The sequence below is a fragment of the Leptodactylus fuscus genome, chromosome 5 (genome assembly GCF_031893055.1).
Source record: "Leptodactylus fuscus isolate aLepFus1 chromosome 5, aLepFus1.hap2, whole genome shotgun sequence".
Lineage (NCBI taxonomy): Eukaryota > Metazoa > Chordata > Amphibia > Anura > Leptodactylidae > Leptodactylus > Leptodactylus fuscus.
In genome coordinates, this window is record NC_134269.1 from 46,181,715 (window position 1) to 46,194,844 (window position 13,130).

The 13,130-nt window shown below is 40.8% G+C and overlaps 1 protein-coding gene across 2 annotated transcripts in view; it reads left to right on the plus strand.

Moving 5' to 3' along the window:
* The window catches only part of UNC5D (unc-5 netrin receptor D), a 562,375-nt gene that overhangs the window by 455,394 nt on the left and 93,851 nt on the right, over positions 1–13,130 (plus strand). For both annotated transcript variants that reach the window (XM_075273020.1, XM_075273019.1), the window contains exons 8-9: positions 6,011–6,196; positions 11,415–11,792. In XM_075273020.1, coding sequence (XP_075129121.1) covers positions 6,011–6,196; positions 11,415–11,792 — 564 coding nt within the window. The remainder of the gene's footprint in view (positions 1–6,010; positions 6,197–11,414; positions 11,793–13,130) is intronic.

The window sequence follows — 13,130 nt, forward strand, 5'->3', positions numbered from 1 at the left end:
GGCCACACTAAAATATTTGTGCTGGTTGAGGAGAAGGTATTAAAAATATGAATAGGCTTTAAGCCTAGACTGTAGTGCATAAGAACAGTGCATACTACAGTCATAGAAGCAGCAAGCTTAAACTTAACATGTGGATGTGATGTGTTAAGTTTCAAGTTAGAGTTTGCTAAGTTGGCTCAGTGGCAACTAATCCTCCTATTGAATCCAATTTCTGCCAAGTACAGAACTGATGAGATAATGTTATATGGCTGGTATAGGGCCCACACTGCTGCATATCTAAAGAAAATCATGTAAAAAAATGGATGTCTGTCCCAAAGCTCCCAACCTTTAGACAAATCACCATATAAAGATTGGAGGGGATCTGGTACCTGGGACCTCTGCTGATCAGCTGATTGAAGATACTGCACCATTTGGTTGAGCGCTGTGTCCTCTTTGCTAAAAACCAAGCATAGTAATATACCTTGTACAATGGCCGTGCTAGGTATTACAGTACAGTCTTATTAACTTGAATAGGATTGAGCTATAAACAGGCCATGTGACTGATGAAGGTGATGTCATATGGACAGTGAAGCAGAGGCAATGTTCGGAGTCGCTGTCAATCCTCAGGGGTCCCTGCTGATCTTGGAATAATGACCTATCCAAGGAATAGGTCAACCGTCTTAAAAGCCAGAAAGCCCCCTAATATATGACCAGCTTTAGGAGAGGTAGTCAAAGACGCAAACATAGAATGGCTTAGATAGTTGTGCCAGGTGGTCCCACGTAGATCACAGGCATGTGTACATGTTAGAGAAGTGATCATGGATCCTTAGCCACTGTACTTTACCATTGATGAGTCGCGTCCTTGGCTATATGGGCGACTTCTCATTAGAAGGATATCATGGAACACAACGATTCATTATTTAGAAGACATTTTCCTCTCCCAACTGCTATAGTAAGTCATCTCTAGGATAAAGAAGGCACTAGAACATGACAGGAAGTGTTTTCATTATCTTCTATATCATCTCCTAAAACTTCGATAAAACAAAGATTCACAAGATCATTGAGTCACTACCAAACCATTTTCTAGCCAATTATGCATTATCATTCCTGAATATAATCTTTAATTGAAATATAATCCTTGGCTGCTTCCCGTTTACAGTGGTGAGTGCGCAGATTTGAGGCACAAAATTCAGTGAGATTATCTTCTGAGTACATACAAGTAAAGGAAGGGTATGGTATTTTCAAAGATCCTTCGGATTAGTGGGAGCCATTCATCGTGTGCATACTCAGCAAGGATATATGGGGAGAAATGTTCATTAATTGGATCCTAATGCTCTTAAATCTGTAAAAGACCAGCTTTTATCATAAAAGTACTGATGGAAAAGATTGTTAACGTGAATGAAAAAAAGTCATTCGTCCAATATCTTATATATATGGCGCCCTCCTAATTGTCCCATGACAGATGATATTGGGAAAGGAGGGTACCCAACCCCTTTGATGTCAGCAAAGACAGGATACCGATGCTAGGCAGCGACTTCATATTGAACCTACCATGTATGTGCAGGAAGGAGTAGAAAGGAGCTGTTGGCGAACTGTAGTTGAAATGCGTGAGCGCCATAAGTCAAGTGCAGGTATAATTTAAATATCACTTTTTTTATGCCTAAAAATGAAATGATAGAGTTCTAGCAAAAAGATCCTTCTTTTAGACACTCTTTAATATGCTTTGATAAATTGGTTCTTGCAGAGGAATATGAAGGAACCAGGCCATAGCTGTAGGTGAGTGATGTTAGATGAGGACTCTTTGTAGTATATCATTGGTGTGCTCCTCTACAAAAGTAGACCCATTGAGTATCCTTACTATGGTACACTAACCTCATTGTTTAACAACACAAGCTTTATACCTTTAGAAAGCCAACATTAGAGCTGTAAGAGTCCAATCCTGGAACCCCCGCAGATCAGCTACTTTGGGAGAGTTTGGCATCTGGTACTGGGAACTGCACCGCTCACTGGATGGTAGATGTGGCTCCAAGTATTGGAATAGTGTCCTATAAACTTCAACTTCAAGTGATGGCTACATGTTGTAAAGCAAGTTCACAGAGAGTCTCCTGGCATATAAACATTACCAGGAGCCTTGCTGTCCCAGAGCAGCTGATCTGTGGGTGTCCTGACTTTCAGATGTTTGCAGATCTAATATTGATGGACTATTGTAAGAATAAGCCAACAATATTAGAAAGTGAGATAAAGATAAAATTTCCTTCACAATCTCGAATTTTAAAAGAAACATTAGAATGATCTCTTTACTATCCAGTCATATGTACAACTTTGTCCTCTTATCTACTCATAATACCCGTAATGAGCCTGGTCATCCTCCTCTCTACCCGTACACACAGTTTCCCAAAATTGAAGTCAATATTCTATATGCGGTCATACAATTGGTTTGGATACAGGCAGAGCTATGTCTTATGTTGAGCATATATACTCCTCCTGATACATCCCAAGGTTTTGAGTGTTTTTTACAGGGTACAGATATCAGTGACCTATGTTTAGGATAGGTCAATGATACGATGGTGCAAATCCTACACCGGGCACCCCCAGCTACCTCCGCTGTTGTCACAACTCAGCTCCCATTTGATACATCCTATAAACCTCTTTAAAGGAGTTATGTGGGAATAAGTCTACATACTAAATATATATTTAATCTATGATTCTTAGATTTCCAGATCTCGGGAAGGGGGGCTGAAGTCTTATTCCTCCCTTCCTACTGCTCTATCTCTTGGTCACGTCTATGACCCCACTTTGTACAAGCAGCAGGAATAGTATCAGTCATATGAATGAGTTACAATGGGGATGTTAGAAGAACAAAAAGTTCAACCCCCTTGTGAGCTCTGCAAACTTAAGATTGGGGCCGACGGGGACAAGCAAATATATTAATAATCCAGTGCAATGAATGCTCTGCTAAATTTTTTATTTCCTCACGTAATCCCTTTAAAGGATGACTATGATTGTCAAAACATTATGAGAAAGGGTGACATGGTCCCAATAACGTGAAAATATCTATTAGTGGGCTAAGAATCACAAAAAGCAATCTGATTCTTAAGGAGCCACTACCTAGCAGATTAGAGTAGCGGTGAAGTAATCTATTACGGATTCATGAACGATATGAATTGATGTGCGGTTATATGAAGCTCGCTGTAATTACCAATGAATGAATAATACATGTTAATATTGCCATAGCTCCAGTGATATTTAACATTTTGCTTTGTAAGTGAGTCTGTATTGTTGTAGCTAATGTAATTTGAAATTTGTTAAGTTAAGGCAGTTCAAATGATGTATCCTACCGTGTCCTAGAAGAGGCTTGTATTATACCACACAGCGTGTACCCATCAAGGTACCTTTATAAAAGGAAACTTCAGAAAATTAATCCTTTCCTTAGCGTTCAGATGTGATGAAGAACATGAGAATTCATTGCTTTGTCTGGATCAAATGACTGTTTAAATACTTTGCATACTCCGGTAAAAGCCATGTCGGTCTCATGTAAGCTACACTATTGTTAAAGGGATCACCTGGTTTAGAAACACTGGTTTTTAGATACACTTATCTGCTAGCTAGAGAAGACAGAGGCTGGAAAATCCGACATGGCATATAATTACTTGCATTGATGTCAATGGTGTAACACTTCATTTTTCCTCTGGGGGCACTGCAGGGAAATATACACTATTGCTATCACACATTACAGCCCAAGCAGTTGGACAACTTGTCCTCATTTTGTAATTGGGGGACCCTTGTGAAAAAAAGGGAATTTTCCTTTTCAATACTATTTTTTGACATGTATATCAATAATGATTTATAGGTTTGAAACCTTAAGAATGCCAAAACAAAAAGGAATTGTATCAGAGTTTTAGGGTCTACAGTATGGATATATGGCGACATAAAACTCCCATGACTAAAATACTTGTTATGGGGATAATGTCGCTTCCCAAAGTAAAACCACCTACTCAGGCGTGTGGAGTCTTAAAAAAAGCCCTTTTAGCTCCACTGCGGGGATTATGGGAAAAATATGCAAATCTGTTTCCCAAGATGTAAATAGGGAAACAGTGCCTCTGCTTGCTGCCATCTAGGGTTAGCTCCCTTGAACATCATGCCTGGGATACTGACTTGAAAAAATCCCGCATCATTGCAGCAAAGGCTTGTTGGAAAGTCGGGCATGATGTTCAAGGGAGCTACCCCTAGAGGGCAGCAAATAGAGGCACTGTTTCCCTATTTACATCTTGGGAAACAGATTTGAATATTTTTCCATAAATACTTATGTGATTTGTCTGCAACTTACTGTTGCACAACTTTTAGAGTTGTGATTTGGTTATAGAAACAGTCAAGTTGCAGAAATGTTTTGTGCGACTGGGAATCGCATGCAACTTTCATTAAAATCTAAAAGTCACGTGAGACTTGTGACCAAAATCCAAAATGTCTGGCTTATCTGTCACGCAACAAAATACAACATCATAGAGATACATTGAAATATTTGTTGTGTGACATCTGTTCAACGTTTTGTTACCAAGTTAGCCTTACAACGTAACATTTTTCCTGAAAAACTTGTTTTCCTTGTCTAAGGGAAAGCTTTGCAAATATTTGCAAATATTCTGGGATATAGTCTACCCTCTCCACTCAAAAAACAATAATGGAAGTTTTAATGTGAGCTACAGTATGCTTGTTATTACCCAATTTCCTAGAAACAGAGATTCTCTTTTTGTTTTAGGTTTTGTCAATCGGTTTGTTAATGCAAAATTCTAGTAAAACGTGTCGTATGTACGAAAACATTGCTCAAGTTCACCAAATGGTGTTAGGAAATCATCGAATGAAGGTTCGAGAGATAGCAGAGGCTCTCTATTATTATTGTTTATTTATTTATATATATAGCACAATTAATTCCATGGTGCTTTACATTTGGGGGTTACATACAATACACAGAATATACAGGTAGATATAAAACTAACAGTGACCGACTGGCACAGTGGGGTAGAGGCCCCTGCCCGCAAGGGCTTACAATCTCTCTAGCACCATTTGGTGAACTTGAGCAATGTTTCTTTCGTGGTTGCAGTTTTTAGCCATCGTGAAAGTTCATTGTCAACCAAGCTGGTACGGCCACGTTTAAATTCAGCTGCCCAAAATTTGACAGTGTTACATGATGGTGCAGAGTCCCCGTACACAGTGTCCAACTCGTCTCTAATTTGCGAAGACGTTTTGCCTTTCAAAAACAAATATCTAATGACAGCTCAATATTCAATTTTATACATTTTCACAAAATCACTCGCATGGACTCACTACAACGACTGTCAAAGAAAAAACACTGGTGCAAAATGGCTGAATGAGTACATTCCAACGCATGCGCGAACACATTCCTCAAGTTTGGTTGACGAGTGTTGCCATCTACATGTGGAGGTCGGAAACTTTTCAGACTACCCTTGTACTTATTTGAAACAGATGTCACATGATCCTTTTGAAACAAATGAATGTCAAAGGATGTATTCACATGAGTCTATCTGTTCCAGTTTTGACAGAAAAAGTATGTTAGTTTTTTGACAACGATTAAAAGAATTTTAAAAATGGCCATGTGAATGGGCTGGAATCAATATGTCCTTAAAACGGCCACGTGGTGTTACAAAAACGTCCGTCACACAGCTATTTTTCACCATTGTGTGAATAAGCCCTTACAGCACCATTCACATTCCTATTTTGTTCTACTCTTACCGAAAATCCACAAGTGCCAGAAAAAGTTGTAAATTTGTAACAGAACCTTCCGGAGATATCTTGTATTCAGACCCAAGCTCGGTAAAGTTCATTTCTTCTAATGCTGATCAACAGTGGTTGTTTCCAATAAGGTTACATGACTTGATCGGAGCAGGTTTGTACAATATAAAGCACTGGTTTCTTTCTGACACTTGACCACATAGTCCCTGAGCAGCGTTCATTTCACTGAACAACTTGAAGTAATCTGTCTTGTTTTTTCCCCCCTCCTTTTCTATTTTCTGTCCAGGCGCTGAGAATGCTAGTGACATTGCTCTGTACTCTGGTCTGGGAGCTGCCATCATTGCTGTGGCTGTGCTGGTGGTGGGAATTACGTTGTATCGAAGGAGCCAGAGCGAGTATGGCGTGGATGTTATTGATTCGTCTGCCCTGACAGGAGGCTTTCAGACTTTCAATTTCAAAACTGTCCGACAAGGTTGGTTTACTGTGACCTTGGTCTCCTTTTTCACCTAATGAACTTATCCTGCAGTTTTTCTTTCTAGAGATTTGTAAGAAGACGTGGTGGTCTTTTAGAACGTCTATTGGCTTTTTAAGATGAACCCCCATCATGTAAAGTGTAACAGCCAAGATAAATTTACTTTCACATATGTGTCAAGTACATATACGGTAAAAAAAATTCCAAAAACAAAAGGAAAAATACAATATTGCTAATAGGACAATTATAGGGCAATTTAGGACTTCCGGTTAGATATTATGTAGTCCTCAGTGCAGGACTTTTTCAGTGAATTTTGCAATGAAGTCTCCTACAGCCAACGCAGATGTGAACCTAGCCTAAGAGCTTGTGCATACAACTTTGTACAAGGCGCTGCCTATTATTGACCGGCATGGGTGGCACATGGATGTCATGTGCTTCCGCAGGCTTAGTCACTGGGGACAATGAGCATGGCTGCAAAATCTGGCCAGGTACAGGACTATTGGAATCGACTATTTAGAAAGGCTATTCTTCTCCTACCTTTCATTTTCTGATCCGCGCCGCCGATCCTGAGAAATTTATTTTTATTCCTTATGCAAATGAGCCTTCAGAAAACACAGGAGACTCCCCATTGAAGTCTCTGTCTTCTGTTGCCAAAACTTCTTTGCCGCATCATTGGTCAGCAGAGCCAACTTGTTAGCCAAGTTAGTTCAGCCATTTTCCTGTGGCCGAAGGATGCTCATGTAACAGGCCACAGGAAGATGGCTGAATGGATATGCTCAGACAGCTCTGATGACGTGGCTGATGACAAGGCGAAGAGGCATCGGGAGAAGAAAACAGAGGCATCACTGGAGAGTCTTTGGAGATGGGCCCTGTGCTTTCTGAAGACTCATTTGAATATGGGAGAAAAAAGAAAATTCACAGAAACGGCGACACAGATTAGAGCAGGGGTAGGGAACCTTTGGCTCTCCAGCTGCTGTGAAACTACAACTCCCATCATGCTCCATTCACTTCCATGGGAGTTCTCAGAACAGCAGAGCCAGTATGCATGCTGGGAGTTGTAGTTTTGCAACAGCTGGAGAGCCGTACGTTCCCTACCCCTGGATTAGAATAATAAAGGTAGAAGAAGAATAGCCTTTCTAAAAGCTATTCCGATGTGGTCTTCTAATGATAGAATCCCTTTAAGCCATTGCACATGACCATGTGCTAACCAGCAGTAGTTAATGAGCAGCACGGGCGGCACACAAGCGACACAGGGATATCACCGGTCAGGCTTCCACAGCTTCTTCATTCAATGAATAGGAACCGCGGAAGCATGGTAACAAAATTGGACAGGAATAGGACCAGTTCTATATTTTGTGGCCCGGACTGTCGACCCGTATACGGGACCATGTTATTCACGGTCATGTGTACAGTCTCATAGAAATGAATCGGTCAGTGTGCTATTCGGGAACAACCCAGATATCACACTGACCATTCATAAGGTCGTCTGCAAGCAGCTTTAAAGTAGTCGTCTAACTCCTCAGCAATTGGACAAGAAAAGCTAAGTGATACCACAAATACACATTATCAATGACAGTAACAAATAACATTTTTGTGAATGACAGATTGTATGAGCAGAGGAGGGATTGAAAAGCGTACCAGGAAAGCAGCTTATAGATTCTGAATACCTCTTTCCTTTAATGTCTGCAGTTTCAAATGTGTTTTATCTTCTTATTTGGAACTATGTTTGATGGAGTTGTCCCAAGTTCAACCCCAAATATTCAGACTAGGTGGAGGCCCCTAGTTCTTTTCTTCCCCTGCCAGCTGTTTTCTGGATTTCAATGTAAGAGAATTATGCATAGGATGCAAAACACCACTTAAAGATAGGGAACAGTTCTCGCTCATTAAGGAAAGAGTCTTGTTACACAGTGTTCTTCAGCAATGGAGAAGAATAAATAAAATATAATGCTGCAGGAAGCCTCCAGGCAATGGAGAAAAATGAAAATACAGGCAATTTTTTTATTTTGTATCTGTAACTTTCCCTTTCCCTGGAGAGAAGTTCTGTGACAATTTAACTTAATGAATCTAGAACACGTTAGACATTAGCTGGGCCTGGGACACATGGATGATGCTATTTTTGACTACTGTGCGATCCCTTCACTTTGGTCAAAATAGGCCTCGTCTCTGTTATGGCTGCACAGCTTCTTTGGGTCTAAGCTGTAATACTACACAGAGGCCTGAAAATAGGAAAACCTTAGGAAATTACATAACATTCTTTTAGACCAGTTGCAGATGACCGTGGCCGTGTTCAATCTGCTATCCGTGTATTTCATGGATAGCACACTGACCCATTTATTTCAATGGGCCCGTACTCACGTCTGTGAATTTCACTGCCTTGTGTGTGGACCAGCTGTCCTGGCTAGGGTTGAGCGATCGGGATCGGAAAAGATTGGATTCCGAACGTCAATCAAGTAAATTTCACGATCGCGATCGGAATTCCGACCCGATCTTTTCCAGCGGGATCGAGAGCGGAGGTTATCTCAAGATCGGCTCAACCCCAAAAGTGACTTTTCCCATAGAAAAGGATTGACTAGGGTTGAGGATCGGGATCGGAAAAGATCGGATTCCGATTGGCGATCGAGCAAATTTCGGATTTTAAAATCAATCTTGAAATCTAAAGATCGGCTCAACCCTAGTCCTGGCCACAAAATATAGAACAGGTCCTATTCCTGTCCTAGTTTATGACCCTTGCTTCCATAGTTCCGATTCATTTAATGAAAGGAGCCATGGAAGCATGGCCTGTGCACGGGTGGCACATGGGGACATCCGCATGTGCCGCCCATTCTTTTAATTCATGGCCCGACCGAATGCAGCCGGGTCGTCTACAACCGGCCTTAGGTTGGGGCTCCACGTTGCAGAAGCGCAGCTTTTTTTGTTGCAGATTTTGCTGTTCTTTTTCAAACAACATGAAAGCTAAAAAGATTTATTTGAAACACCCTGGTGGTTTAGAGTAGTCAAAAGGTGTGTTTTAAGTTGTATGGTGGGATAAGAGATTGAAGGGGCTCAAATTAAATGTCCTGGTAGTATAGAGTGGTGAAGAGGTCAATGGTTAACCCTGATCCTGTCCTAGGGGAAATCCAAAATAGATGGGAGCCCTGAAAATTGCCTGGGTGTCACACTTTAAATGGAAATTCTCATTTTGGAATCTATATTTAGTGTCCAGCATTTTTCATGTTTATACACTGACCCTTCAATTGTGGTTCATTTCACAAGAACAATTTTATGCATGGAGACATGCAGAGTTGAAAACCATAAAAACAAACACAGCTTGCAGCACTGCACACTGATTTGCAAATGGTCCACAGATGTCAAAGGACTAAACACAGACTTTCTTACGGACCCCCTAAGGATGAAGATATTTCTTTTTCTGGATGAAATAGGCAAGATTTACTAAGACTGGGTTCCCATCTGTGTTGGTGTCTCCGCATCGAATCAGTTTCTATGATCCATCAAAAGATAGTTAACTAAGCCCCCCAAAAAGAGGTGGAAAGTCACATTAAACAGTCTAATGATCTGATGAATCTATCAGATACTCTAATAAATCTGTTGCAGTTTAAGATTGTCTAGTCTAGGTTTGCGCTGTCTATCTTTTACATGGAATTGGTAAATTTCAATATGACCGATTTGACTTACAGTTTTGTAAATTAGTCCTTGGGTCAAGCGTCTATCTATCTATCTATCTATCTATCTATCTATCTATCTATCTCCTATCTATCTATCTATCTATCTATCTATGCACAGTATTGCCTCTAATGTTAACCCTTATCGGTCACTATTCAACTTTTCTACTCTACAGATGCAGTCACCTTCATTTTGAATCTAATACTTCACTTCAGCGTCACTAAAAAACCATTGAATGCAATGGAAAAAGTTGAGAAGGCCAGGGCCCCATGGGACGGAAACACTGTGATTTGCCAGTGGCAGAAACGTGGCAGGAAAAATCGCGGTGTTTTACAGTAAGGGCAAAGGGGATGGGATTCTAGCGAATCCAATGCCACTTTGCAGTAACAACTGTGGTGCAGACATACTGGGATTTCTAAAACCGGCGCAGTTTTGTAAATCACAGCATGTCAATTTTACCTACAAAAACAGCGGGGGATTCCCCATAGATATAATTGTAAGAGAAAGTCTGCGGAAAAGTCTGCAAACTTTCTGTCTAAAGCACTGCGGGAAGAACTCCATTGCGTTGCCTTCGTGGTTTTTTCCCGCAGCGCTTTTTTGCCCCATGGGACCTTAGCCTTAAAGTGATTAGTAACTGTTTTATAATCTGTATATCCATCTCTACTTCTTCGATCTGTGACTATAGCTCTGTTCCCCCTTATCTGTTCTCTTGACCGTCCAGGCATCATGAACATGATTTTGTGATATATTATCACAAAACGATATGCTAACTCTCCCATATATTCTTATGCAAGGCCACCCAGTTGGGAAGGATGAGATTGCAGCAATTCAAGGTTCCAGTTAACATGTTGTGATATTATTTTGATTTCGTTTTATGAGTAATTGGGGTCCTTGACCAAATCAGATCAGTTTAATGTGAACATATTGATACACTGACTCTATATAATAGACACAATAAGTATGGACAGCCTGACTATTTGCCGCTAAGGATCACATAGAGAAATAAAATAGCAAGATATTGTCTGGTGGTTAAAAAGACACAATGTAAGGAGAAGGGTTAGCTTCTTCTGAAATACCTCTTTAAGCTGTTAGCTGAAATGTAGTTGACTATGCGAAATGCTGAGTATTAAACCATTTCGGAACTATGAATACATTTGCCAGGCACCTATCAGCCACAAAGTTACATTACATTAACTTGAGCTTCTGTAACAAAGTAGCAAGCTGGCTTCACCCATGCATAATACTGCAGTTATGACATGTGTATCAAATATAGATAGAGGCACCATAATGAAGGAGACAAGACTCGCTGTGTAAGTCCATAGTAAAATGACATTAACTGGGAGACAAATGAGTGCACTCCCTATAATTCCCTTAACGCTTAGGTGGCTTCTACTACATAGGATTTAATGGTTAGAAATCCTTGTGCTATGAATTTGCAAAGCTAAATAGGTTTTATTCGTTGTTATAAAATGCTTGGGTTTTAATATTTTGCCACCAATACACTGTAATATCATCAGCTTTGTATTGCCGACTTAGAAAGTCTTTTTTGGTCTTGCAGGTAACTCCCTTTTATTGAACTCTTCTCTCCAACCGGACTTAACAGTGAGCAGAACATACAGCGGTCCAATTTGTTTCCAGGACCCTATGGACAAAGAAATAATGACCGAGTCTTCAATATTTAACCCTCTCACAGACATCAAGGTCAAGGTGCAAAGTTCCTTCATGGTCTCACTTGGCGTGACCGAGAGGCCGGATTTTCATGGAAAGACACTTTCAGGGACCTTTCCACATGGTAACAATAGATGCTTTGGTACTCTACACAGCCGAAATAAAACACCCTATATACAGAACCTGTCATCTATTTCATCCAAGCCAGAAATGAGAGTCTGTGGAATTTTTGGCCATCAAGGAGGAAGACTGGTTATGCCAAATACAGGTATGTTTCTTTCTTTCTGCAAATATTCCATAAGAAGTATCCTGGATGACTTCACTAAGGCTCAGTTCACATCTGCGTCATGGATTTCCATTTGGAGGTCCACTTGGAGACCCCCGAATCAAAACCTAATCTGAATAAAAAAGCAGTTACCTTAGGAAACCACTGGACCCCTTAGACTATAATGGGGTCCGTGTGGTTTTTACTCAGTTTTTGCATGAAAAATGCAGAGAGAAAAGCGCTGCTTGCAGGACTCATGCAGAGAGGAATGGAATGGCCCGAACACAGATGTGAACCAGGCCTAACATTCTCACATGATCCTGTTTTCTTAAAGGCGCCTCTACTCAATTTCTATGTGTTTAAAGGGTCACTCAATAATAATTGAATCCTCAGAGCTCACCACTGTTCTATGGGGAAATCTAATAGTTGGTGTCAGAGATTATGTAACAGACTACCAAATGTGGCCTCTGATGTCAGTAATTGGCTACAGTGGCCACATAAGAGGTCATTCATGTCATCACTGGAGCCCTGGTAAGGAGACCAATGTAAACCACTGAAGGCCAAGACTCTATAAATAAGGATGGAAGAAGAAGCATCACTTCATTTTACACTATTGCTTGCCCTTAAAGGGGTATTCCCACGTCGCATACTCACCAGGCTTTACTGCTGTAAAATCTTCTTTCTTCCTGGTTTCTTGCATCATTTGGTGGGCGGGGTTTCACATGCAACATGCCATTTAGCTCCGCCCCCAAATTTGTATGTAGCTCCGCCCACCCATATTGGACTATGAAGTACAGGCAGCAGCAACTCCATTCTGTGTTACATACAGAGACTTCCTGTCTCTGCCATAATGAACACAACTGAATTATCTAGCCTGATAACTGGGAGAACAGAAGAAATTAAAGCAGCTCCTCTCCCCTATCTGAGAGCAGGAAGCTAGGTCACGTGGTGTAGACACAAGAATAGCTAGATACACAGGCTGGCTTCCTGCACTTAGCCCCTCCTCCCTCCCCCCTGAGAGCAGCAGATACATCACTTGACTCATGAGCAGATAAGTCAGGGCTGTGGCCACAAAGAATTGAATAAAGTAAGATAGCGGACAAACAAAGCAGTTTTGCTGAAGCAGTGTATTTAGGAAAAGTCTTACATCTACATTAACAAGCAGTATAGATAGGATCCTTGTGATGGGACAACCCCTTTAAAGGTTTTTTTTGTCTTGGAAAACCCTTTTAAGTAAGGACGGGTTCACATCTGCACCTGGTCTCTGTTTGAATCAATCCAAACGGTTTCTGTCTTCTGCCCCGCAAAACTGGACAGGGGACGGAAACCTGGTGGTCAGTT